Source organism: Desmodus rotundus, chromosome 6 (genome assembly GCF_022682495.2).
Source record: "Desmodus rotundus isolate HL8 chromosome 6, HLdesRot8A.1, whole genome shotgun sequence".
NCBI classification, from domain to species: domain Eukaryota; kingdom Metazoa; phylum Chordata; class Mammalia; order Chiroptera; family Phyllostomidae; genus Desmodus; species Desmodus rotundus.
The window spans coordinates 158,069,057-158,096,349 of NC_071392.1; the positions used below are offsets into that span (position 1 = coordinate 158,069,057).

At 56.3% G+C, this 27,293-nt stretch overlaps 1 protein-coding gene across 2 annotated transcripts in view; it reads right to left on the reverse strand.

Moving 5' to 3' along the window:
• SDK1 (sidekick cell adhesion molecule 1) overlaps positions 1-27,293 on the reverse strand; it is a 576,882-nt gene that overhangs the window by 79,166 nt on the left and 470,423 nt on the right. For both annotated transcript variants that reach the window (XM_053926257.2, XM_053926258.2), the window contains 5 exons: positions 16,530-16,645; positions 14,786-14,978; positions 11,449-11,547; positions 5,137-5,328; positions 1,954-2,075 (listed from right to left, as the gene is read on the reverse strand). In XM_053926257.2, the coding sequence (XP_053782232.1) occupies positions 1,954-2,075; positions 5,137-5,328; positions 11,449-11,547; positions 14,786-14,978; positions 16,530-16,645 (722 nt within the window). The remainder of the gene's footprint in view (positions 1-1,953; positions 2,076-5,136; positions 5,329-11,448; positions 11,548-14,785; positions 14,979-16,529; positions 16,646-27,293) is intronic.

Consider the following 27,293-nt stretch of genomic DNA (forward strand, 5'->3'; position numbering starts at 1 on the left):
GCCGCTGAGAGGCCGGGCCTGGCGCTGGCCATTACAGCGGGGCCGGCGGCTGGGCGGCAGGCAGAGATGTGCCTTCACAGCCTGCCTTTATGGAGCTCCCTGCAAGCGCGGGAGAGATGTTCCGCTCACTCTGCGGTCAAAGGTTACTAATTATGCAAAGCATCACTGAATCAGAAACCCCTATAAAAGCTGCTTTTAGAAATCTGAACCCCCCTCAGCTCGCCCGTGATTAGAGCTCCTGTTCTATGACCCGCCGGCGAGCATTCCGAGTAACACAGACTTGCTGGTACACTTTAAAGCGGCCAGAATTGAAAGGAAAGCGGATCTGACTGAGAAGCGGGTCCCAGGGTAGGAAAGCACACCCTGACCTACCACGCAGAGCTCTGGCGGGAGCTGCAAGCCGCGTGGTGGTGCTTTGCCCAGGCCGCGCCTGCGGTGCCTCGAGATGTGCCAGGGCCTCTGCAGCCACCTGAGCTCTGTCCCCCGCCTCAGCATGCTGCCGGCACCCTGAGCAAGTTGCGGTTACGCCACCTCCCTACTCTTCTGGGGCCACTGCTCGCTGGATGGGGAGCCCGAGATCTACTCTCTCGGAACACCTGCCCGTGGCTGGCACAGAGTAGGAGCGCGGCCGCTTCCGGTGAGAGAGACCGGGCGAGGGAATGTGGGGTCTGACTACGGCACAGGAAGTGTGGTGTCCATTCAAAGGGACTTAGGCGTGGGGTGTTCCAGAAGGCCTCCTCTGTACCGGTTACAGGCTCAGGGCCCCACTGCGCTGGGTTTAGGAACGGTGGAGCCAGCCTGGGCTGGAGAGGTAGCTGGGGCGAGCTCAGTGAGGCTTCCTGGAGGACAGGGCATGTCAGCGTGTGCGTGCGGGCCTGTGTGGGCACGTGTGTGTGTGCACATGTCAGTGCACACGTGTGCCGAAAGGTGGAAGCCGACACCTGAAGGGGGCTTGGAAGACAGGGACCCCCCGCCCAGGGAGCAGGGAGGACGCCTCTGCACACACCTTTTTAACAGTTTACCTTGAGATCACGCGAGTGAGTGGTAGGCTCGGAAAGAAATGAAATAAAAAGTGTTCTAACAATTTGTTAAACAGTGAATTGGCTTTTAAAGAAAGCACTCACTAAAGATTGAAGCTAAGGAAAAAACAGAACAAAACCCCTAAAATGACCGAATCTAATTTTGTATGAAGCTGTGACTGAACCACGCAGAGAAAGGGATGGCAGGACTTTCGGACTCAGAATTTCGACGGCACGTCCACGGTGTAGCGCAGTCTGAGGACAAAAGCTTAGGCTGCATGCAGTGGTCTTATTGTTAGTAGTCCCACTGGAGTGGCAACACTGAAACTCTTACACAATGGTAGGATACAGATAATGAGTAATTATGTTAATACTTCTAAAAACACAATTTTAGTGCACGGGAAAAGGTATTTAAAATATAAACTCAAAGTAAAATAATCTTAAATTTGAATTGGAAGTATCAGTACAAACTCATGATGCTTCAGAAAGTGTGCATCGTCCCTCTCCGTCCCCTGGACAGGTCTAGAAGCGGGGACCAGCCAGGAGCGGAGGACAGCCCCCGCCTGCCCTCAGTGCCCGGCATGTTTGGTAGCTAATGGCGGCACGGAGTGAGAGACCCGTCAGCCGCGCTCTCCAGCTCTGGGTCCCCTTTTGCAGCCCCGACGCGAAGTGTAGGCTTTACCCCCACACCCCACACCCCCATCGTCCAACGAGACCTCAGTCTGACCTCTCAGCTCCCCTTTCTCTCCACACCCCGCCCCGGCACCCCAACGGGCTCGGGTCTCTGGTCCTCCTCCAGTCACGGCCACCCAGCCACACCCCGGTGTCAGCTCCGCCCAGCTGCTGATTAACCACTGCGAAGGCACCAACCGAACCCAGCTGCCCAAGCGCCACTGCCCGGGAGCCCAGCTCCCCCCTTCCACGAGGCGTCTACCTGCCCCTCTACGACCCATCTGGAGATGGACGTCTTCCCATCGTAGCCCGGTCGGAACTGAAGGGTGGCCGAGCGGGGGCTGATGTTGGAAATGACCAGGTTCGACGGGGCACCAGGAAGTTCTGGGGATGAACAAGAGAGGAAAGGTAGAGAGTTACATTCTGTTGCAGCTTAGGAAACATATCAAAGGTGTTAGCAAGTAAACACGTTCAAGATGCCTTTATACCAACAAGAGGATTAATATTCAAAACCACGGAAGTGAGAAGCAGAGCTTCCCCAGACCATGGTCAGGGCGACTCACACTTTAGTAGGGTCACCTGTTATGCCCCAAGCCATGGAAGTGGCATTGGGAGACAGTAGTGTGGCCCCCTGGATAACACACTGGGAAGGTGGGGACCGTCCCTGCACAGAGTGGAAGTCTCTGCTCCTGCTGAATGGACACTTGTTGAATGGAGAGCAGGTGAATGACCGGCCCCTCAAAGGACGCAAGGAGAGGGTGCCCTGCCCTCCCTGCAGAATGACCGTGACAGCTTGGAAAGGGGGCTGGGGAAGGGGATGGAGGCGTGCACACCCGGTATCCCCAGGCAGTGTGACAGAGGCAGGTGGGCAGGTGCCAAGCCTTAGGCTTCCTGGGTCTGGTTTCCAAGACAACCGCATCAGGTAAAAGTGCAGAACTCTTCCTGCTCTGCTGTGTGCAGTTGCTGTGGCAACTAAATAAGGGGAGGGTGTGTTCTGAAGGACTCCATCACCTGAGGTTTGGTAGGCTCCTCCCCCCAGAGCCCGCCCCCTCCGAAGCCAAAGGCTGCGAGGTCTAAATGACGGAGGGTGTGCAGTGCCAGCCCGTCCGAGAACCGCAGCAGGAGCGGGGAAGGAAGAGACACTGCGCGGGCAGAGAAGGGTGTGCAGGCTGCGTGGTCCCTGAGGACTGGCCTGTTGACTCGCTGTTGCCCAGGGCATTTAAAACCAGCCTGGCGGGACCGGAACCGCTGGCGGTCAGTTCGGTGCCCTCACAGGCCACGGCTCTGGGACCTCAAGGGGCCTTTCCACATCTGGCTTCATAAATGCGAAGCAGAAAATGGTTACATCAAAGGACAAGTGACTCCTTTTTTGTATCTTCTGAGCTCTCTGGATTCTTAGCAGGGTCCTTCAGCCGCTGATGGATGAGGACTTAAAGCTCAGCAAACCTCAGCTTGCTGGGGGCACAGCAAGCACAGCCCCCCGAGCGATGGAATCGAGACTTTCCTCCCGGCTACTGGTGAGGGCGCCTGGGAGGTCTCGGCATCAGCCTCCAGCTACGGGGGACCTGACCCGAATGCTGCATCCACCGGGGTGGTCCGGGGCCACTCAGCCCAGCCGGGGCCCTGCTCCCTACGCCTTCCCGCCCCGCAGCCCCGGGGCAGCACGGGTTCCCCCGCCCGCCGGACGGTGCCCAGGACACCCCGGGAGACCTGCGTCCACATGCATGTGCTGTTGGCTCACCTCAGCAGCTGCAGGGGAGCCCCTCCCAACAAACTGGACCACAGGCCACCTCCATCACCGCTACTTACTACACACAGCACTGGCGATACTGCAAATGCGAGCTTTTCCCGGAGAATGAAATGAGTCTCTCTGCTAGCCAGAGACTTCTTTCTTAAAAGAATATATTGTTTGGTTGACGCCTTTTAAAAGGATACCAGGCTGGCTCAGCGTGGGGTCCCGCCCAGCACCCTGGGCCACACCTGAGCCCTTGCTCCACAGGCAGATTCTCCAGCCTTTCCCGGCCCCGGGAGGAGAAGCTGGCGGGGGCGGGGTGGGGGGTGTGGGGGGTGTGGGGGGGTGGCAGCCATTGCTTTCTGAAGAAACCCCAGTGCTTGGCACATGACAGGGCTGGAACTGCGGCCGTGGCAGGGGATGACGGTGATGTCATCGGTGGACAGGAGACTTGCTTTGGGACACTATGGGGCTCAAGGCTCCCTTGCTGGCAGAGCAGGTCAAATGGCTTCTAGAAAGTTCTGAGAAGGTCATAGTGCCCAGAGAGGAAACCAGCCTCCACCGCCTGCCGCCACCACACAGGGCTGGCGGGCCTGCTGCGCTGGCACCAGGGGCCATTCGGAGAGGGGCCGGGGCGGACACACTGACTCTGGGCGCCTTATTCACTGCCTGCGTTTTATTTGCTCGGCGTCCCCTCTGATCACCCACGTCGCCCTCCCGGGTAGTCGTCAGGTCGTGGACCCGGTACTGGATGTGGTTCTACCACACGGATGGGCACTGGTGTTGAAGGGACCGTTCAGCCCTGATGACGGAGGCCAGAACAAGGCAAAGCGACATCTTTCAGGTGGCACAAGACCTGCGGCCACGACCACAGATGGACCTGAGAGCCCCGCCGTGCTTTCTCACGGTGGGTCCCTCGGAGGAGCGCCGGCGTCTTTCATGGCAGCTGTGACGGTGGGACGGAAAGCTGAGTGCCGTCTGCCAAAGGGACAGGAGCGCGCCACCACCGCAGGTGACGTGAATTTCAGAGGGATGGCAGCGGCTGCCACCCACGCCCATGGCACCAACGTGCCTCGGTGGCCGGCTCTGCGCCGACAGGCCCCTCGCGCTCTAGACCCCCCTCTCTTCCCCTTCCCTCGCCCCTTCCCCTCGCTTTTCCTTCTCTCACCCCCATGACCTCATTATCTGGCTGAACGAATAAAGTTTTACACTTCCCACTGCGTGAGAAAAGGGGTCCCGTGGCGAACAACCGCGTGGGGTGATGCGACCACAAACCCTCACGGGCAGGCCGCCGTGGGTGTCCGCCCCGCCTGCCCCTTCTTCAGAGAGAGGATGCGAGGCCAGCCCTCTGCGGTTCTGTGCATCTGGTCGGCGCCCATGTGGGACACCAGCTGAGGCCTCTCTTCTTTCGTAAACACTGCTCTTATTCCCATCTCAGCATTTCCTACTTCTCTCTGCTTTTGCCTTCTGTGCAGCGTCCCGGGAGGCAGCCCTCACCCCCGGGCACACTCAGCCCGTGCCCACCTCCCTCACCCCGACCGATGGGAGGTCAGGCTGTGATCAGACGACATTGGGAGACAGGCAGATGGTGGGTCATCACCCACCTACCCCCTGCCCTCGCAGGACGCCAACACCCTCCCTCAGAGGTGGGTCCCCTCCGAGGGCGGAACTCTAAGCGCAGGGGGATGGGGAGGCCGCCACACTCTCACTGACCTGGGGGCACGCCAGAGGAGATGGTGGATGAGCTCGCCAGGCCGGCGCCCGCCGCGGTGAGAGCAGCCACGTCGATGGTGTAGGTGGTGAGAGAAGACAGCCCTCGGATTTTGTACTCGTGCGTCGTGCTGTTGAGAGTGTCTGAGAGCCGAGAGTCGTTCCGGCCGTACACCTCCCAGGAGACCCGGTAGCCTAGGGAGGACACGCAGAGTTGGCTGGGGGTCCCCTGACGCCAAGGGCAGGGGCGGGAGGCCGCCGGCACCACTGCGGAGCTGCAGAAGTCCGACAAGAAGCTGCTGCCCCTGGGGGTCAGGCCTCCGTCCTGCCTGCCCCCTGGGAGACCTCCATCGCCCCACTTCTTAGCCTGGGCCGTCTGTCTCCTGTGACGTGTGACCTACAGGGGACAGGGCTGGCCTGACACATTGGCCACCTCCGTACCTGGCACGGGGACTGAGGTCTGATAACTAACTGCCAGCCCGTGGTGCGCAGTTTAACCTCCTCTCGTCAAATGATGGATGTGCTTCGGCAGTATTTCCATTTTTATAAGCTCATATTTTCATTACGCGGGGCCCTAAATCAGCAGCTGGCTCCTGGCTGCACCTAATTTGTGGACACACTGCTCCTCGCTCCCCCAGGAGTGACGAATTGGCGCCCTCACCGTGCGAGCCTTACAAAGCGGCTCTGCGCCCGACTGCCCGAGCTTCGCTCCCAGCCCAGACCCCCTCCTCGAGCCTGTTTTCCTCGGGAAATCTGATTTTCCCTGTCCCCTGTTCAGTCTGGCAGGGCCTCATAATCACAGCTCATTCAACCCTGGGGTCCGTGTGACGGGCTCAGAGAAGAAAGGGCCTGCGAGGCGCCGATGTGGTCAGAGGATGCTGAGGAGTGTCGTGTGGGGAGGGGCCGGTGATAGGAAGAGCTCGGGCCCCAGGGCAGAGGGAAACCGCTGAAAACGCTGCTTCTCCCTTCTTTCCAGTCGATAAACTCGCGGACACAGAAGCCTTAGGAGGCGTCTTAACGCTCCGGCTCATTCTGATGAAAGCGATAAATACAGTTAGGAACTTGTACTTCAGGTAAACGAGGATTTAGAGGGTACAGCCTCGGGACTTTGATATTAAAAACAATTAACGTCAGAGGCCACTGCCTGTCTGCTGTTCCTCAGCCGTCTTACGGCCCAATGGCATCTGTGGGCACGGGGCTCCCGCGCTGGAGGCACCAGGGGCAAGACGGGAAGAGGGGAGGTCCCTGTCACGGGGTGCCCCAGTGCACATCGGAGCTCCCCAGACTATAGTGGCTGCTGACCATCTGAAGGCTGCTCCCAGCTTCTAGGTCCCTGCCCAGCACCCCCGACTCCGCCGCCCCAGGACCACTGAAGCTCTGGCCACAGGACCTGGCCTGTGTCTGGCCGTGTCTCCCGGGCTGACCTGTCAGCACTGTCCTTCTCTGGCTGGCCCCCTGACTCCAGACGACATCATAGTCTCGTCCTCCTTGCCTGCCACCACCCTGACCAACGTCCCTCCATCCCCCAGCATCGAAGTCAGGGATGCACCCAAATCAGTCAGCTCTTCTTGCTAATCCAGAACTTTGGAATTCATTGCACAAGTAAAAAAGAGACAAACCTCCCAGGCAACCGTGTTAATCACGGCACGCACGGAGAGTGCTGACGGCATCCCGGGGGCCCTGGGCCCTTCGCATACATCCGCTCCTTCACTCCCCAGGACGGCCCTCTGGAGCGGAGCCACCGTCGCCCTGTTTACGAGGGAGAGAGCCGGCACAGGGAGCTGGAGAGTGTGCTGCGGCGATGGGCAAGGTTTGTATGGCTCTCCGGGCCTCCTGCTCTCCCAAGTCTGGATGTGTGCGAGCAACCCGGAAAGCCGCCCCTGACCTTGGTGGGTTATTCCTGGGAAACCCACACAATTTGGAACTGGGGGTCTCTTCTGCACACACGGGAAGAGAAGCCTTCGTTAGTGTGACAACCTTGTCAGACAATTTTATTTGTTTAAAAGTGGTTCTCCACCAAAATTTTCTAAATGACAGCGTCACGTGTGGCCTGGCAACCTGGAGCCCGAACACGGCCACTCCTGCATCTCCGGCCAGCTGCAGAGCGAGGCTGTCACATCAAAACTGAGACCTGCGGCTGCTACAGTTGTTGTGGACACAAACCAAGCCGACCGGGCAGCAGAAGCCCCCAGCTCCAGCGGGGCCCACGAGAACACCAGCACGTGGGAGAGGCCTGCCTGGCGCAGACAGAGGGTGGGTGAGACTCTCGTGCATGCCGACAGACAGGGCCGTGGAACGTGTCAGGTTCAAGGCCCTCTGGTTCGCGCCCGGCTTTTGGGGACCTGTGTGGTAGCTCTCGGCAGTTTCCTGTGGCTCCTGCTTGCGGGCGGGGACGCAGGGGACGAGGGGAAAGGAGAGAGCCAGGAGGCAGTGCCTTCCACTGGTGCCCCACCTGCTCCCAGCGGCCGCCTAACTGAGACTAACGACCCAGAGAGCTTCAGAAATAATTTTCTGTTGATCTGAAGTAAATTCTCTACAAGAGAGCAGTGCGCCCAATCACAAACTGTCCGTGTATATCCGGGCCCTCATAAATCAGAGCGCACGGAGGCAGAGTGGAAGCCGCTGACTCACAGTGCAGGCGAGATGGGCTTTGCTGGGGCGGGCAGGGCGGCCCTGCTTGGCCCCTCTCCCGGCTCCGAGGGAAAACGAGGCCCCAGGCAGTGCTCGCCCGCACCAGGCTGACACAGTGCGGCTCCCTGCAGGCGTCTGGAATGCCAAGTGGTCCCGTGCACGGAGGACCACGCTGGCGGCCAGCGCCTGCCCCAGCCTTCGACGGCAGACAGCCACGGCACTCCCCGGAGGCTCCCGGAGGTCGGCCACTGGAGCTGCTTGACACCCCTGGCGGTGGCCTCTGGGGGCAGGTTTGCTGCCACTGGTGAAACAGGCCGCCTTCAGCGGGAATAGGCCTTCGTGTTCCTGCTGGTGTGTCGCTGACAGCCCAGTGGGTTTGGGGTGTGGACCTGTCGGCGGGGCAGTGTCTAGTGCCAGGGAGAGCATCACCAAGGGCCGCGGTCCCTGGGGAGGTGGCATTGCGTCGCCTCACCTCTGGGCCCTTCCCTCCACCCACTCCCAGGGCGCTGCAGCAGCCATTGTGTGGAGTCCGGCGCGTTTCATGGCGAGGCTGCCACAGGCCAGGTGCAGTGACATGGGGACCGTGTGGCTGCCGAGAGGGAGAGCAGAGTGTGTGCCTGAAGCTCTGCCAGACGCTTGGTGCTGGGACAGGGCAGGCTGCTCCCAGGCCAGGGCGGTGGGGCGGGGCGCTAGCTGACTCGGGCTCCAGGAAGCCAGATGGCCAAAGGCCAAGGTCACATAAACAACAGGCCGTGGCCCGTAGCTGCAGGCATTGGCTTAAATGAAACATGGAAACGAGTTCATGAGGCCCGGTTAGCTGCTGAGGACCGAAGATCATAAATTGGGAGTATTGGCCACCACCGCTTTGCCGTGACCTGCCAGCTCCACGCAGACGACCGTACCCATGGGTGTCCTTGAAATGTTAACACGAGAATGAACTGTGTGTGGGGGCTCACAGGGGACAGGTGGGGCTCACACTGCGTACCTGCGTGCAGGCCAGCCCTTGGCGTGGGAACTGTCCGCCAGGGCCCCGGACAGGTTCGGGACCGGGAGACTGAATGCCGTGCCGAGAGCCCAGTGGGCAGAGGGGCCCTGCTTCTCACCAGGCTTTGCCTCTGACCCCGAGGAGAGTGCAGCTCGCATTGGGCCGCAGGACTGGTCCCCGCGGGCTGGGAGCTGGGAAGCCCTTCCTCCCAAAGGGCAGGCTCCCGTGGAGTTCGGTGTGTGGACTTGTCTTCCCCGCACTCGTCTGTCTGTCTCTGCTCCATGGTGTGGCCAGAGCCGAGCTATCCTGCGGTGTGCAGGGGCCGTCCCTGGCCCACTTTGTTCCGTTCCTTCCAGCCCAGGCTCCTGGAGGCCTTCCATGCCACCTGCTCAGCCCTGCGACCCTGTACTAAGCAGATGTCAGGATGCAGGACAGGTCGGGGTTTTGACATCCAGTTCTAATAGTGGCTTTTTTCCATTGCTGGGGTTATAACACTTTTTTAAAAGTGGGTGTTTCAAAACATCAGCTTCTTTGGGGCAGTTCCAGATTCCTAAGTTTACTTAAACGTGCTGGCTGGAGATGACGCCTGACCACAGGTGCCCTCCCTGTGACCCAATCTGAGTACATGGTTCTCTGAGGGGTTCTGGCCAGGCTCTGGTGGCCAGAGCGCACTGGGAGGGGGTGAGCAGCAGGGCAGCAGAGAGGAGTTCGGTGTAGGACACAGTCCCCAGGCTGCGTGTTGGGGTGCCCGGGGCACTGCAGGGAGCCCCCGGGAACAGTGCAGGGAAACGGGGACACGGGGCACCTCCTGCCTGTGTCTGGGACATTCACTGGAGTAGCTCACAATTGCAGAATGGAGAGCTGCCTGCCTTGGACACACCCTGTCTTTGAGATGCTGCGGTTTGGGGGTTGCAGGGGTAAGAAGGCAGGCATTGCCTGAAAATCACAGTGGAGCAGGAAGTGAAGGGGGTGGTCCGGTCTGGCCCTGTGGGCAGGAGGCTGGCAGGGCCCCCAGTGCGCACTGCACATGGGACACCAGGAATACACGGCCCGTTTCCTTTAGAAGGGAATACAAGTACCACTTCTTTCAAGTAATGTGTATTACTCATTCGATGGCCATCTAGGGGTCGGCATATCAATACTTATTAAGTGGTTTGCGCCTAAGTGCCCGCTCGACAGGACGATTAGGTGGTTCGTCGGCCCGGGGCACGCTGGGAAACGTGCTGAGACCCGAGAGCCGAGAACGCAGGAGGAGAGGGACCGTCTGGCTCGGGGCTGGAGCACAGCCCCCTGCTCTAGCACCTGGTGCAGTGGGCAGAACACGGACACCTGGATCCCGTGCTCGCTCCGCTACCTGCCAGCTAGGTGGGCCCGGGACCCATGGTCTCACCTGGTGGCCACAGGATGCCCCTCCTGTGGCTGTTCAAAAGTTAAACAAGATCCCAAAGTGCTAGGGGGCCTGCCGGTGGGAGGGGCCCAGGGTGAGGACTGCTCTGTGGGACAAGGTGGTGGTGGGGGGGCACCTGAGCCCTGCAGCCGGGCGGAGGGCTCTCAGAGCCCCGCCTCAGGAGGGATGATGGCTTCTGTGAATGCCTGGATGACAAAGCCACAAAGGGAAAGCATAGCTCAGGCCCGGCCACTCGCCAGCGGGTGGAAAGGGCTCAGCTAGGAGCCAGGGCCTCCTGATTGCTCAGGGCCCAGCTGCAGGGACAGCTGGGTGGGTGTCCTGTCCTCCCCAGAGGGTGCCTGCCACAGGACATGTGTCCAGTAGACGGGTGACCGGGCTATATGAAAAGTGAGTGGCCGGCTTCACAAGCGATGCTTCCTGAATGGGAAGGGGTGCCCAGTGGTGGCCGAGCTGCTTCAGGCCAGCCACACTATCTGGTGGCCTCAGTGAACCCTTGGCAGCCCACGAGGGCATTCCATGCCCGGGGTGAAGAGGCGTAGGTTCTGAGGTGATCTGCGGACCCAAGAGACCGGGAGAGTGGGGTTCAGGTCCCCCACCTTCTCCTGAGGCCACAGCCTGTGCCCCTCAAACCTAGAGTGCTTCTCTCCAACCCAAGATTTGAATTAGCTCAGACCTGACAGTCTTTCCAGAAAGCTCTTCTATAATATAAGGCCATTAAAACCCTACAGAAGGTGAGCTGTTTGCAAAGAAAGAGGCCCCGAGCCCTGCACCCCTCTGATGCACACCTGCTGCCTGTCCTACCCCGAGTTCTCCCCAGGACCCTGTCCTGCCCTGGCCACCGCTCCGCTGCGGGACAGGGCTGAGACTCTGGCGTGGGAGTGTCGTGGTTGCGGCCTGGTTGGCAGCCTTTTAGCCAAGGGCCGGCCCGCACGGGCTCTCGTGTGCACTTGCTGAGTGAAGGGAGAGGTCGGCTTCATCGTCTGCACATCGGTCACGTCAGTGTTGGCTGTGTTGCTGTGAGAATTGAGGGCGAGACCTACACTTGAGAAATTCGCCACAAAACCCTTCCTCGCTGCTCAGAGACGCGGTGGGAGGAGACTAAGTGTCTGCACTCTGGGTCTGCAGCCGGGCAGGCAAAAGCGCCTGAAGGGGTTGGGACCCCGAGGGCGGGGCCTGGGAGTGGGGCAGGGGCCGCGGCCGCTGCCACGCACTGCAGACATGCGTGCTCTCTGTCGGCGGTTTTGCCGGAAACTGCATCCATGTCTTCGTGTTTGGAGCGGGGGACACTTACCTGTAATGACACCGTTCTTCTCCAGGGGCTCCTGCCAGCTGACCTTGAGGGACGTGTCCAGAATCTCCGTGAAACTCAGGTGGCCCACAGCTCCTGGCCCTAGCAACGAAAGATAAGGTCGCCTGTTAGCAAGACAGCCCGCTCATTCTTGGTCAGCTGTGTGGGAAGTTCCAATGACAAAGGGAGGTGATGAACCAGGACCAGGGCCCTGAATGTCAGTGGAGTCACAAAGGGGTGGCAGGTGTGAGAAGTGTCCTGGCTATGGTCACAGAAATGATTTCATCCAGCTTCACCCAGCCGTGCCGAGAGCCGAGGAGACAGCGGCTGGAGAGTCACACACTTCCTTCTCTGTCTTCTCTCTGTGCTGCTCAGTTAGAACAATCAGGCGGGTGGGGGGTGGGGGTCAGAAAAGCAGCTGCTTGAGTCCAGCTCCCTGGACACACTGTGTAACCATGAGTAGGGCTTGTGTGAGAACATAGGAACCTGGGAAGCCAGAGCAGGGAGCCCGGGCCAGAGGCAGGGCCGGCCCACACCTGCCCCAGGGCGAAGCCTGTGGCCCCTCACCCATCTAGAATTCCTGGCTTCACTTACCCACATGCTTCGCCAGTACCTCCTCAAGAGCAAGAGACAACAGGAAAATCTCCAACACGTGGAAATTAAAGAGCACACTTCTACACAATCCACGGGTCAGAGAGGAAGGGCAAAGAAGTAGAAACACATAGAACTGAATGCAAATGAAACACAAATATCAAAATATGTGGGATGCAGCTAATGCAGCGTGAAAAGGAACATTTATAGCACTACATGCTCGCATTAGAAATAAAGAGAGCTTCAAATAAATAATCTACATGCTTATTACTTCAAGAAGTTAAAGAAAAGAAAAATAAACCCAAAGCAAGCAGGAGGAAGAATAAGAGCACAAATGAATGAAATTGGAAATGGGAAAACAACAGAGAAAAATCAATGAAACAAAAACCTGGTTTTCTAAAAAAAAAAAAAAAATCAATTAAATTGATAAGTCTCTAGGAAAAATGACAAAATAAAAACAAACAAAAACCCCCAGAAGAAACAGACCCCCAATACCAGGATGAGACAGGACTGCACCTCCGTCAGCCATTCGGAAGGCAAGAAGGGAGCACGTACTACCCACAACTTTACCCTCACAAATTCAATAATTTAGAGGATTTCTTGAAAACCACAAACTACCAGAACTCAGCCAAGGTGCAATAGACAACTGAATCGTATTATAACCATGAGAGAAATTAAGTGTGTAATTAAAAAGCTTCCCCCAAAGAAATCTCCGGGCTCAGAGGACTTCGCTGGAAAACTCGACCAAACACTTAAGGACGAATCAATACCAGTTTTGTGCGACCTCTTCCAGGACACAGAAGAGGGTGGGATGCTTCCACACTTGTTTTGTGAGGCCAGTGCTAACGTGATGCCCAAACCAGACAAAGTCGGTCCAGGAACGCACAAGTGCAGACCAGCCGCTCTCACCGGCTTGGATGCAAAACAGCCTCCAAAAAGTATCGGCAAACCGAATCCAGAAACGCAGTCAATAATCACACCGTGTGACCGAGTGGGCTTTACTCCGAATATGCACGGTTGATTCCACATTCGAAGAGCAACCGACCGTATCAGTCAACAAGCGAAGAAGAAAACGCTGTGATCACAGCGACTGATGCAGTACAAGCGACGGGACAAACCAGTATTTACTCATGATCCAAGCTCTCAGCAAGTTAGTAATAGAGAGCTGCCCCTACCCGACAGAGACCAGACATTAGACAACATCCCACTTAACAGCGAAAGAAGGGCTGACTGTTGCCCGCGGAGATCAAGAACCAGGCAAGAAAGGAAACGAAGCTCGTGGCTCAGAAGGGGACCTGGGAAGGGAGGTGGGCGTGGCTGTAAGAGAAGGATCTTCATTTCGTGTCCATGAACCAGTGACCTGACCGTGGTGGCAGATACACAGACCCTCAGAGCCCCAGCACAGCGAGACTGCCCCGGGGACACTACGGGGGTCAGCGTTGGTTCTCCCGGCTGCGGTGGTTCGGTCAGCATCGCCATAAGCGTTCCAGCGTGACCACAAGCACACAGCAGAGACGGAAGGCCGTGAGTGGACACGACTTCGGTGAACAGTGGCAGCAGGGTCGCTGGGTTTCTCTTTTTATGGAGGAAGGTCGGTGGTCTCAGAGGGCCGAGAAGTCCGTGTCTGTTCTCCCCGTGTCGCCGCTGGGACGGGGCCTGAGTCGATGGCGGGCAGTGGTGCAGGGACAGCCAGGCTGCTGGGGGTGTGGGGAGCGGGAGAGGCTGGGGGCAGAGCCACCGCTTATCCTGGGAGGACACAGGGCCAGGGGGTGGCCTGTGGGCAGCTCAGTCAGGTCACGGAGCCCTGACCACATCAGGGGCTGGGAGGCTGGACTCCACCCCGTGAGGGAGGAGGGGAGAGGAACCAAGAAGGGGACAGGAGGAAGCTCGCTGGATGGCCTTGACCTCTGCCCCCAGCTGAGAGGACTGCGAAGCCGGGAGGCTGAGGGAGCAGGACCTTAAAAGCCTTACACTGGTTTCGGTTCTCACTATGAAGGACACACTCATTGTAGAAACGAGAACTGCGTGTAAATTTACCCGCAGCCATGCCACACAGACGTGTTTCTTCTGAGGTCTCTTCGCAGCTCAGGTCATTTCATGCACGTGTGTTTAGAAAGTTTAAATCTCGTACAGTTCGGTGTGCGATCTCATTTGTCACTCAGCTGAGCATTAGGTCACGATCGGTTTTCTCTGAAGTGCTTCTAGTCACTTCAAAATATTTAGTACACTGCCGTTCTGTGATTTTCTCTTTTCCAGTTACTACGAACTACGACAAGCCTTCTCGGATCTTGGGACTGAGCTGGGGCGCACCGGGGCTCGCTTTCCCTGGACAGCGTCTGCTGGCCTGAGGGCAGAGCAGCCGGCTTGACTGCCCAGGCGGAGACGGTGAAAGTCAAGGGCACAGGGGAAAGGCCTGCAGGGGTCAGGAAGCAGGGCTGGGCCACTGGGGGCTGAAGGAGAAGGGACAGGACGATGAGACCTGGGCAGAGAGAAGTCCAGCAGGACCGAAGCTGACCACACGGTGGGACTGGACTCTCTCCTGCCCTCAGCCCTCCCTGTGGCTGGGTGGCCCACCCTTTGCCATCGGCAGCCCCTGCCCTCTGTGACGGGGACTTTCCACAGCCTCAGCTCCCTGCGGAGCTCCCTGGTGACCCGGCTCTGCTCTTGCCAGTGCTGGACACGGCAGTGGTCCCAACCCCCCACAATGGACTCTGGCTGCCGCTGAGACCCGGGACAAAGGTGCACTCACTGTCCTCGTGAGTCCGGACGAGCTGGGGGGTGCTCGGAGGCCCGTCCCCCGGCGTGGTGAAACACAGCACCGACGTGAGGTAGGCGGTGAACTTCTTCAAATTGGTTATGTGCCCATGGTGGACTCCGTGGAAGTCCGGAGCGATGGTGACAACAGTGACAGCCTCGGGGACATCGGCGGGCCATGCTAGGAGCTGGGACAGAATGCGACAAAGAGATCCTTTTAATTGCGTGTGTTGAAATCTGCATCAGAACTTTATTTTGCAATTGGTATGTCTTCAAAGTCATAATTAAGAAACTCCATAAACCCAGCATTTATAATCTTACTCAAAAGTGCTGAGTTTAAAAGATACCTCAGATTCTTGAGTACAAACATATATACTTTAAATGCGGATTTGTAAATAAAATACCTGCTTTAACTCAGAGGGTGGTACACACTCTTGAAGCCTTCACTTCTTTGCGCGTACACACGCGACTTTGACAGTCAGAGATAAGAAAACCCGCCCCGGACTCTGCGGACTCGGTACAACCGCGCACGTGCAGGTATTTTCCTGGGTTGGCACCTCCTCTGACTCAAAAATGAGCCCGGTGCCATGGAGATGACCCGAAGCATTTATAACTTATAACTCGGGAGTTTTCTGAAAAGGACTTCAGGAAATTAACTACAGTTTTAAAGACATGTGGTAGATACACATATTCCAAGGACAGGTGTTTTAAGGTTCTGGCAACAGCACGTAGGAGTGCGGCTTTTCCTTCCTTAGACACGGAGCAGGTCCGGGGTTACGGGGCGAAGGCGGGCGCGCTGCGGGGCGCGAGGCGCATTTACATGGATCAAGCTGGCATCGAGGGCATTGATCGCGCGCCCCAGCCTTGCCAGTAAGACTTGACAGAGAGTCAAAGAGGCAAAACCATCCTGGCGATCGATAGGATTCTCTCTGAAGAAAGCTCGCCCTTGTAGGCACCGCTGGGGGAAGAGAGGGCGGGGCACATTTCTAGCCACGTTTGCCTTGCTAGTGAAACTCAAGTGTTTTTATAGATTGAATCCAAATGGAAAAAAACCGGACTGGGCGTCCGGGGAAACTGGGTTGCTGGATAGACGCTCGTGTCCGAAGGGCTCCCTGAGCTGACGGCCGGGGCAGAAAGCTAGGGACTGCCCGGCAGCTAAAATGGGCTCCTGGTCCCCGCAGAAGCGAGCCTGGAAGGGAAGAGAGGCGGTGTTTCTGGAACTTGTGCCCAGTGTGGGTAGGAGGGCTCCGCGTTCTGGTGAGTGAGGACAAAGTGGGGGTGGGGGCGGGAATGTGTCCGTGTCTCGAAGTCAGGCTGGGGAGGCGCCCTGACCCACCGGCCTGCGTTCTGTGAGCAGAATGCTCCCGGCAGTGGAGAGGGGGAGGAATAACTGTCCTCTCTTGGTAGGGATGTCACTCAATTGCACCCGGTGCCCCTGTCCCCTCTGAGAGGACCCCTTCCAGGGCAAAGTGGCTCGTACACACGCTGATCCCAATCAAGTGAGAGAGGTCTCCCGCTGGCAACTTTCACATGAAAGGCCTTTCTCACAAGAGGCTGCTCTGCTGCGTGGGAACCAGACTCTCGAGAACCACGACTCTGAGTTTCTGAGCCAGCACAGCTGGTGATAAGATCCTGGGGACTCCAGGGAACCCCCCTCCTGGTGGGGCGGGCAGCCTTCTCCCCCATCACAAGGCCATGGCCTCCCGAGACAGCCAGCCACCAGAGGCCAGGCCGTGTACCTTGTATCCTTGGTTGATGCCGTTGATGAACTGCTGCGGCGGGGGGCTCCACAGGAGCCGGATGGCCGTGGAGTTCACAGCTTCCGCCTGCACGTTCTGCGGGGGTGCGGTGGGCACTGTGGCAGGCCGGCGATGTTGCAGACGCAGCGCGAACAGGGAGGCCCGGGAGGGAGGAGAGATGAAAGAGAAACCCTCAGCGGCCGCTCAGACTCACAGGCAATTACAACGTCAGGGATGGGGAGTGTGATGAATGTTTTTGGAAGCTAACAGTGACATTACAGAGAAAAAGAATTCGGCTATTTCTCATTTTCTGTTGCTGAATTCTTTAAGGCTTAGGCAGAAAAGTAGACTGGACCATCTCACTTCACGGAGAGCCTTTCCTGGGGGTCCGGGATGGACAGCAAGCACGGGCTTTCTCCGATTTCTTCTGCAATTAGCCAGGGCTTCATTTAGAAGTCCACACCCTCATTCCATGTGACTACGTTTCGAACCCATTACCCTTTATGTCAAAAACCCACCTCGTTCCCACACGCATTGCTGCTGATTCGTTTGGAGGCTGAATTTCTGTTTGTGTGTCACAGGGGCCCCCCTTTGAAAACTTCCACTCTCTAGTCTTTGTTTTAGGGAGCAGATCTTGTATGCCTGGCAGATGGCCTGCCTCCAAGAAGTCACATTCTAGGGCATGGGTGTCACCCTCATTTTCACCGGGGGCCACATCAGCCTCGCAGTGGCCTTCAAAGGGCTCAATGTAACTTTAGGGCTGTATAAGTGTAACTACTCCTGAACAGTTAAGTGAGAGCTCGGCGCCGCTGCCGGGTAGAAACAAGGTGGAGGGCCGGATTCGGCCCGCGGGCCTCGTGCTTGCCACCTGCATTCCAGGGGACAGCCGCACGTAACTGAAATGGGCAAGTCTCTCTGTGGAGCAACAAACGCATCGGGCGGAAGAGCCAGCTCTGCCCGAGGAAGGTGCAGGAGGCCTCCGGCCAGGGGCCACCTGCAGCAGGTCTGGAGGACAGGAGAATGGGGAGAAAATGGTGAGCACGGCCACCGCGATGTGGGGCAGGCGGCTGACCCCGAGCATTGGGACTGATAGCGTGTGTGGTCGGCAGCGGGGACCAAAGTATTTGAAAAAGGCAGCGACGTGACAGGGGCACCAATGAGGGGCCAGCGCACTGGCCGTCCCATCGCACTGTCTGCAGGGGACAGAATGAGTCCTGGCTCTTTAGGAGATCACTGTAAAAGTACGGCACAGAAGCCCCAAGGGTCCTTTGGCTCCAGGCACAGGAACACAGACCAGAGTGTCCTGGCACACAGCACAGGGGACAGAGCATGGTCCTGTCAAAGCTACTGTGCCTTCCGGTGTGCTTCTTCCGAAAAGCTCTCTCATCAGGCAGTGGTGAAAAAGTGTCAAGTTCACCCAAGTCCTCACACCTGTTCTTCCAAGTCACGCTCTCCTTCCCATCCTCTCTCAGCTCCGGCTGTGGTGTCCCCCAGCCCCTCCCTCCATAAGTCACCAAGAAAACCGTCCCGCTTCCCCACTCAGCACCCATCCAAAAGTTGTGGGTCAAAAATGGCCACGTTGATGGCTGGGACCAGGATATAGGCAGGTGGAAAGAAATCGCATCTACCTAAGAACCAAAAAGAGCTGAATGTGTGATAAAATCATAACTTTTCTTGAGCCCAGAGGAAGCTGAGGGCACAGGGCAGCCAAGCAGTTTGACGTCTAAGAGTGGAGCGGCCTCTGGGGGGCGTGGGCTGGGCGTGCAGGCTCCCCTGTGGCAGCCCACAGGACAAAGGGACAACGGGCACCGCACAGTGAGAAAAACTCAGCCCCAGTTCTTCCTGAATTGCTGCAGGCTGAGTGGGCGCCAGCACGGGAGTGCGGATGCCTGGGTGCTGCGGATACACGAAAAAGGCAGGACACACGCCCAGATACGAAGACGAGAATGACAATGGCCTTCTCATCAGAAACTATGTGAGCCAGAAGGTGATAGAACGATGGCTTTAAAGTACTGATAGAAAAAACAATTCTCCCAGAATCCTATATCCTGTGAACATATCCTTTAAACATGACGGCAAGATAAAGACATTTTCAGAAAGATAAAAATCTGAGAGACATTGTTACTAGCAGACCTGCACTATGAAAAATAAATGTTAAAGAAATACGTAATCAAATGCCAAAACTTTAGCTCTATGCAAATAAATGATGACTTTCAGAAATGGTTAAAGTGAAGGTAAATATAATCTACTTTTTTCTTTTTATACTTTTGTTTCAGTCTCAAATATAACTGTTTAAAGCAAAAAACAGTAGCAATTTATTGTGGTCTTATAACATAGGTAAGAATAAAATAACTGGCCACAATGGCACAAAAGACAGGAAGGAGGGATTGGAAGTATATTGTCATAAGGTTCTAACATTATACATGTAGTATATTTCAAGATAAATTTAGTTGATGAAGTCCATTTGAAACCCCAGAGCAATCACTAAACAAGTTTGAGGAAAGAGATAAATAAGACAAGAGTGGAAAAAAATAACCTAAATAAAAAAATACCTAAATAATCCCAAAGCAGGCAGGCAAAAACAATAGAGAAGGACAAAATAAGGGAGGAAACAAGTGGAAGTAATCAGCAAGATGACAGACTTCAATCCCACGTCAATAGTTATAATAAAATATAGACAGTTTATATGTCCCAATCGGAGACAGATTATCAGTCGGACAAAAAGTAAGACCCGGCTATATGTTGTGTGAAAGAAGCCCACTTTAAATACGAAGACACAAGTAGCTTAGAAGTAAAAGAGTGGGAAAATACACACGAAAACACGAATTAAATCTGGAGTGGTTATAGTAATACGAGGAGAAGCAGACTCCCCAGCCAGGAAGAGAACCAGCGCTGGAGAGACACTGTGTATGAGGATGAACTGCTCTTCTCACCAAGGAGACTTAAGGACCTAAGTGTGTTACGCAGCAGAACTTCAACATACAAGAGGCAAAACCGACAAATTAAAAGGAAACCTAGAAAAACCCTTCTATTCTAGTTGGAGACTTTAAGGCTCCCTTCTCAAAAAAGAGAGAGGGGACGGAGAACATCCGTGAGCAGATGCGAGACCCAAGCAACGCAACGCCCCCGAGCGCCTTGCCCTACGTGACACGCACTTTGAGGCCTCCCGTCCGTCGACAGCAGGGCACATGCAGCTTCCCCACCCAGAAGTACTCTGAGCCCCAAGCAAACCTGAACTAGCTAAAAACAACTGAAACCACAAAATACATGTTTGATGACCCCCAAAGAATCAAACTTGACATTAACAACGGAAAGATTGTGGAACATCCCTAAATATTCGGAAATTAAGCAACACACTTCAAAGGAACCACGAGTCAGAGAGGAAGTCGCACGGAAAATTAGAAAGCACTTTCAACTTAATGAAAATGAAAATTCAACATATCAAAATTTATGGGATGCAGAAGCGCTAGAGGGAAATTTATAGCATTTAAATGTTTAAATTAGAATCTAAGCTTCTACCTTAAGAATCTGTAACAGTTCATTAAACCCAGAACAAGCCAATTCAAGGAAATAGTAAAGAAAAAAAAGCAGAAAATAAAATAAGAAAAATAATAGAGAAAATCAAGGAAACCCAAAACTGGTTCTTTTAAAAGGTAAATAAACCTCTAGCCAGAAGAATCAAGAATAAATGAGAAACCGCAAATGACCAGTACCCCACCATCAAGACACGCCCCTCCAAGTCCGGGTGACAGGAAGGGGGTAGAGGACGCTTCGAGCGTCTTTATGCTCATAAATTCCGCAGCTTACACGAAACAGACAAAGTCCTTAACAGAAACACACTTCTAAAACCCACTCAAGAAGAAATGGGTAACCTGGGTAGTTCTGCAACTGGTAAACATCCGAATTTGTGATTAAAACCTTCCAACCACAACAAGCCCTCGACGCACCACGGTGCACAGGTGAGTCCCCCAAACGCCTGAGGGAGAGGTGAAGGCAGTCCCACAGCGTCGCGCCGACGCCCGGCCAGGGGAGGGCACCAGAGAAAAGAAAACCGCAGACCCAGACCCTTAGCAGCACGCGTGCAAGAAATACCCAAGAAAGTACCTGAAAATCAAATTCCATGATCTGTAGAAATCATAATTTATCCTGATCAAGTGAGGTTCGTCTTACCACTGCGAGGGCTGGCTCTGCAAATATCAGTCAGGGGAATCTGCCACATCAACAGAGTCAAGGAAAAATGTGATCATCTTACTAGGCTCAGAAAAAGCATTTGATAAAATGTAACATCCAATAGTGATTAAAAAAAAAAAAAAAAAAAGACAAACCTCTCAGCACAGTGAGAACTCACCGAAGCTGGGAACGGGCACTGGGAACACCCTACAATGCCGTACTCAGGAAGGAAGCCTGGGCGCTTCCCCTGAGACTAGGGACAAAGCAAAGATGCCTTTCCGACTGTTGCTGTGCTGGAAGTATGAGCCCGTGCAGGAGCGCAAGGAGAAGAAATAAAAGGCATACAGATTGGAAAGGGGAAGAACAACGGAACGCAAAGCCCTCTCTGTATTCACACAAAGTAATTGTCCATGAAGAACATTCTTGAATCAACTCTATTTCTAAACATAAGCAACGAACAATGGAAATTAAAATGAAAAAGTCAATACTGTTTAAATTGCAATGAAAACACAAAACAGATACACGTTTAACAAACTACATTCGAGATCTGTTCTACACGCGGAAGAGAACAGGGCAGCGGTCAGACCGAGGGAGAGGAGAGGCCGGTCACGTTAGGGGCTGGGGGACAGCCTGGCCAGGATGTCCGCTCTCCCAGGCTGGTCTCTGCATTGAGTGACATCCTCATCAATGTTGCAGCTGGGGTATCTCTAGAAATTGAAAATTTTACTTTAAAATTTATGGGGAAAAGTGAAGGAACTAAATAGCTAAAACAGTTTCGAAAAAGAACAAAATTGGACGACCTTCAGTACATAGTATCGACACAAACGATCCATCTACAGGAATTAAAACAGGTTCGCGCAGAAAGGATGGACACCCGAGCAGGGAACAGAGCCCAGGAATTACTTCGATTAACGCACAAAGGAGAAAGGACAGTTTCTGTAGCAGAAGGCGCTAGAAACGTGGATGCCCGCGTGCAAAAGGAAACCCGGGGCCACACCTCCTACCGCACACACAGACTCACCCCTCCTCAGTACCCCTGCTTGCCCTGCCCTTGCCGCCCCCCAGCGCAGCTCTGGACGGAGGTTCGAAAGCCTCAGACTCATCCGCCATGGGCTGTGTTCAGAACATCTCCAGTTCTCCTCAGCCCTCTTCTCTTTTCCCTGATGATTGCCAGCAGAGTGACTCACAAGTTTGTGGACAATGGGCTTAAAAATCCCCTCAAGTGAGAAAAAGACCGACAGCCAGGAATCCTTCTCGGGAAGACATCCCACGAAGCAGCCGTGGAGGCCGAAGGGTCTCCATTACCACGCCCACACCCGCGACAGCCTAGTGCCCGCAGAGGGCTTGGTGTGCCCAGGGTCTGAGCAGGAGGCCTCCTGGGGCATTTTGTCCCGGTAAGTGGCATGTGAAGCGCCACCGCCACTGCAGGCTTCGGAGAGGAACGGCGACAGGGTGGTCCTCAGGTTTTCATTGTCAGAACCTCCATTTTCCCCAGACATGCCCGGTGCTGACCCCAGTGCGGCCCGTCTTACATCCACACTGCCCAAACCCATGGGACCCTGGCTCCTTCTCACAGCCAACGGCGAGGGCCACGGTGTGAGCACACAGCACCCCGGCACCCAGGAGGATGTGCGAAAGGAGGGCCACAGGGCGGGTGTAGGTATGGCAGTTGCACCCGTCCGGGAACGGCTGCCACCCGGAGAAAGCCATGGCCGCGCCTCTTACCCGAGGACGGGGTTTCTTGGAGTGGCAAGTGGAAGGCGCCAGAGGCCAGAGCATCACCTCCCGCAGTTCCGCTGGGCCAGAGACGGCCGTCTGTCCGTTTCCGCGGCGGTAAACCATTGTTCACAGCGTTCAGAAACGCACACCTGTACACATGCCCCGCACGCCGAAAGCGGGAGAAGCCTGGCTGAAGGCTCCACGCTTGTGAGTCCACTGCCTGGCGTCCCGGACGACACAGCCCGGTGGTGGAAAGGTTACCTTCGCCCCCCAAGGCCAAACTCCTCACTGGCAGTCAGGGACTTCTGACTGGGAAATTCATACGCGCTCCGTGTCGGACGGTCTGCAAAGGTGACCGCCGAGGCTGTTACCACGACACCTGTTTGCCTTCCCTCACAGCGCTGCCACGACTGCCCCCAGAGCCGACCAGGCACCCGACACCACGGCCACCAAGACGCCTGCTGAAAACCTGTCGCGGGGTCCAGCGTTGCTTCTGGCTTCGTGCTTAGAGCGAAACGCACAGCCCGTTTTGGCTTCAGCTCTGCCATGCTGATGTACATAGTAATATGTCCTTGTATCAGGGTCCCCCCCAAGCCTTTCTGTGGAAACTGCGGGCAAGTCACAGCTCCCCGCCTGTTGCCCCGTGACGGCAGGTGTGCACCCACATGCAGCGTTTGGGCCAATCCCTTTTACATTCAGCTTGACTTTAACCATCAGTCTGACAACAGTTCACTCTTCATTTCTGATCTGGGGTAGAAATACACGAGTTACCCCCTCAGCCGTGATGCCGGAGGGTTTGAGAGCCATGCCCCCTCCTTTCCTCCGAGTCCCTGACAGCAGTGTGGCCGAGAAAAGCCCAGAAGAAGGATGGGTTTTGCAAGGGAAGGTACCCTCCCCGAGTGGTGGTCAATCAAGTAAATTACACTCCGGGCACCGCGGAGCCCCAGGAAGCCATCCAGCTGCCTTACCGCCCATCCGTCTCAGCCACCAGCCTGCTTGCTGAGCGCACTGGTGAGCGAGGGAGCGAATGAGTGAATGAGTGGAGACCAAGCTACCGGTGAACATGGTGTTTGGACCCAACACAAAGGAGAGGCAACTGGTAGGGCGTGGCTCATCCTGGAGGACCAGAGGCAACTCCCCGCTTCCTCCTTCCGCGGAGCCTGCGGTCCTGCCCTGTGGCGAGTGTTTTATAGCTTCGTCCGTGCATCTCCCCTCCGTGCCTCATTTCTCAAGTTTCTGTTGAATGTGTTCCTTCTCACCCTTTCAGAGGTGACACCGTCCCTCGTCAGAGACCTGCCGTTCTTGCACAGACCCCGTTGACCCATCCCGCTGTCTTCCAACACGCTGGAGACATAACCCCGAGGCAGAAGCTGCTCTGGGGTCCCGTCCCCTCCACACAGCTGTGGGCTGTCACTGGCTGACCGACTTTGGTCCTGACAGCTCCCTCCACCTAAGTCGCCGGTGGCCATTACTCAAACCTCCCTTTCTTTTCCAAGTCATGGTCTTTATCTCAAGGAAGCCCCTGTTCTTCTTTCTACCCAACCGTCAGAGCCCCTAAAACACAGCTGAGGTTCCCGGTGGGAGGCCCCCTCGTCCTGCAGCCTCACGCACGCGGGGTCTCGCGCCCCCCCGGGGCCGCGGTGCATGTGGGCTGCTGTGCTCCTCCAGTGGACAGGCACCCCCCACACCCTTGGCACAGTCCCGTGGTGCCGTGGGATGGGAGGGCTCCTTGGTGTTCCACTCTTCTAGCCCCCAGCTCAGAGGAGCGGTCCTCGCGTGTGAGCCCGGTGGCAGGAGGGCAGGCACGTGGTGGGCCCCCCCAGTGCCTGACTCGGGCATCTGGCGGGACCCAAGAGTCCCCATTTCTAACAGGTGACCGGACTCGGAGCCGGTGCCCTAGAGCGCCCTTTCCACTTCCTTTCTCTTCCCTTCCTTCCCCTGCCTTCCTTGCTTCTCTCCCTCCGTCCCTCCCCTGCTTTTTCCTTTCCTTCTGTCTAGAGCCTGCCTGACTGGCTGACAGAAAGCCCTCTCTTGTCCCCGTGAGCCCCTTCTCCACCTCTCCTCCCAGGAGTGTCTGCTGCTGTTGGCAGCCCAGGGAGCTGGGCCTCGCGCCGGGCAGCACTGCTCCCGAACCGTTCTCTGCAGCCGAAGGGGGAGGCGCTGGGTTTTTTTTTTTTCCCTGCTATTTCACTCTAGTGCTTAAACAACACTAGGCAGCTGTGGTAAAGCTTCTTTGCAACGTCTCTGAATAAATTCTAGCCCAGCGTTATAATCCATCTTCCCTTCAATCCATGTAAACAGGAGAATCAGCTTAAAATAATGGTTAATCCAGAGACCAGTGCTGGCCATGAAGCTAGCTGAGCTCTGAAGACTCACAACCTGTCAAATAAAATGGATACAGTGACTTGTGGGGCCTCGTGGGACGGAGGCGTGGGCACCCGGGCCTCTGCAGCGGGAACAGGGCTGACGTCTGTGCCCCGCCGTCGAGCTGATGCAGACCTGACCGGGAGACCCTGAGCAGCCCACGGGCGCTGCTGCAAGACCGGACGAGTTCAGCACAGGAAGAAAGCGCTGCCTGGTCAGACACGACGTCCGCATGCTAACCTGCCGGGTTGTGTCGCTAAAGCAGCACCACCTGTGTGCTGCAGGTCGACGCGGAATCTCACTCTTACCCCCCCCACAGCCCCCCTCTCCTCACCCTCAGTGCGAGTCAGCTTTCCCGTGAGCAGCCTCGAGGGTGACCTCGCAGGGCCCTCGGGCCGAGAGAACCAGCCCCAGTCTCCTCACTTCTGCTTGGGTTCTATTCAGCGGGAACGGAGCCGCTGGCCAGGCAGCTGCGCCCGGCAGGGTCTCCCACCGTGGAGGGGCACGGACCTTCATGGCTTCCCACAACCCCACACTGCTTCTCGGTGCCCCTCAAGCCCCTGATTTGAAACGCTGGGGACTGCAGTGTCTCTCCAGAACGTACGGGGGTGCACGGGCCTCTGGCCCGTCAGGGGGCCCCGCAGAACCCATGGGCCTGCCTCTCCAGCAGGGCGGGGGCGGCCGTGAGGAGAAAGGATGGCTGGCCTCGCGCCGCATGGATGCGTGTGCCCCGGCTCGTGTGCCGCACTGGTGTTAATTCCAGGTCGTAACAGGCTCTGGCTGCGTTCTGCCAGTGACGGCTCCCGCCATTCCGAAACACCTGCTGTTCTCACTGAATTAAATGCTCCTAACACGGCTCTGGGGTAACCGATCTTGGACAAGCAAGCTCAGGTATCTTTTTCTAATGGCTTGCATAAGCAAACACACTAATACCTAAAAAGTTCTGTGTGTCCCTTTCTGAACTTATTTTCCCCAGTTCTTTATTTGCCAGGCATCAAGGAGAAATCACTGGGGACCATTTTCTCGGCTAGGGGGGTAGAGCGTGTGGGGACAGACAGGAAAACCCTGGGCTCTCTGAGGCAGGAGAGAAGCAGGCAGCGTGCCAAGTGTGGAGATGGCGTGGGCTCTGCACTGGGACCTGAAACGGTGCCCCTGGGCACCTGCCTGTGAGCAGACACCTGCGTGTGCTTTGTTTACTCATGGGCCGGGCGCTGGGCGGGGCCGGGCCCGGCATAAGTGAGGCCGCCCCCACTCAGCTCCTGCCCTCGGGGCGCCCCCGCCAGTCCGTACATCTCAAAGTGGGGTGCTGGCCCCCGGAATGTAAGGTCGCTTTGATTTTTCCTGCGTCTTCCAGTGGCAGCTGAGGGGCATATCTTGTCCCGGGGACCCTTCCCCCTTACGAGGCCACCTGCACAGGGGCAGGAGCTGGAGCTCTGCCCCCACCCGGTCCCCTACTGTGGACGGCACACTGTCCACGAGCTCCTGCAAAGCCACCGGCCCCGTGGGTGCGATTAAGGTGAGATGTCACTTCTTTTCTCTCCCGTGCGCAGGGACACTGCCGATCTGGAAGCGATCTTTATCCATGTTTGATGCATGCAGAATGAAAAAAGCATCAGTTGCAGCCCTTTCCAGCACTTTCTAGCTGGGTGACCTCAGAAAAGCTAGTTCCTCCCGAGCAGCCATCTTTCCTCTGTGAAGCGGACGCAGGGACACCCGTCTCCCTGGACGGGTGGGGGACCGAGGAAGTGCGGTAACGAGTGTCAGGGCACAGCACAGGACGGCGAGGACTGGTGGAAAGTGGCTTCCTCTAACCCGCCGCTTTCCTGTCCTGTCCTGTCCTCAAAGCCCTCAAAGGCCAAATGAAGCCCATACCTCACGGCACGCCCCACGCCACCTGCTCGGGGCTTGATCTGTGCCGTGGGGCGGCTGGGAGGGTGAGGGGCGTCACCCCACTCTGCAGGCGCTGAGGTCTGGGGGTCTGGCGGACGGGGAGACGGCTCCCCTGTGCGACGCTGTTTATGCCACACTGAGAGCCTCCCAGGAGCAGAGAAGAGCGGAGCTTGCCGACAAAGTGCCTGTTCGCTTGTGACCCTTGTTTCAGAAACCCTTCCAAAGCCCAAGTGAACATTTAGGAGCGTTTACTAATGCTTTAGAAATGTGGATAACCAAATGTTTTCTCCATTTCTTTTTAAATATAAAATATTTCTCTTTCATCAGAAGGTAATGTTCTGAAACCAGAATAAATCATCACGGCACAAAAATACCTGCTATAAGAAGAGAAATGTTATAAGAAGAGAAATAAAACCGGGAAAAAATTTCGGCTTTGGTGTGCTCAACATGATGATTTATAGCATAATCCGTCTTCGGGGCTGCTCCAGGAACGCCGCATCTGTCTCTTTGTGACGCGTGTGTGAAAAGGAGCGGAGTCCTGTCTGCGTGGCTTGCGCTAGGGCGGAGTGGCTTGTCCTTCACGGTGGTTCCAGCGGGTTCCGCCCACAGGGTTCCCTGCGA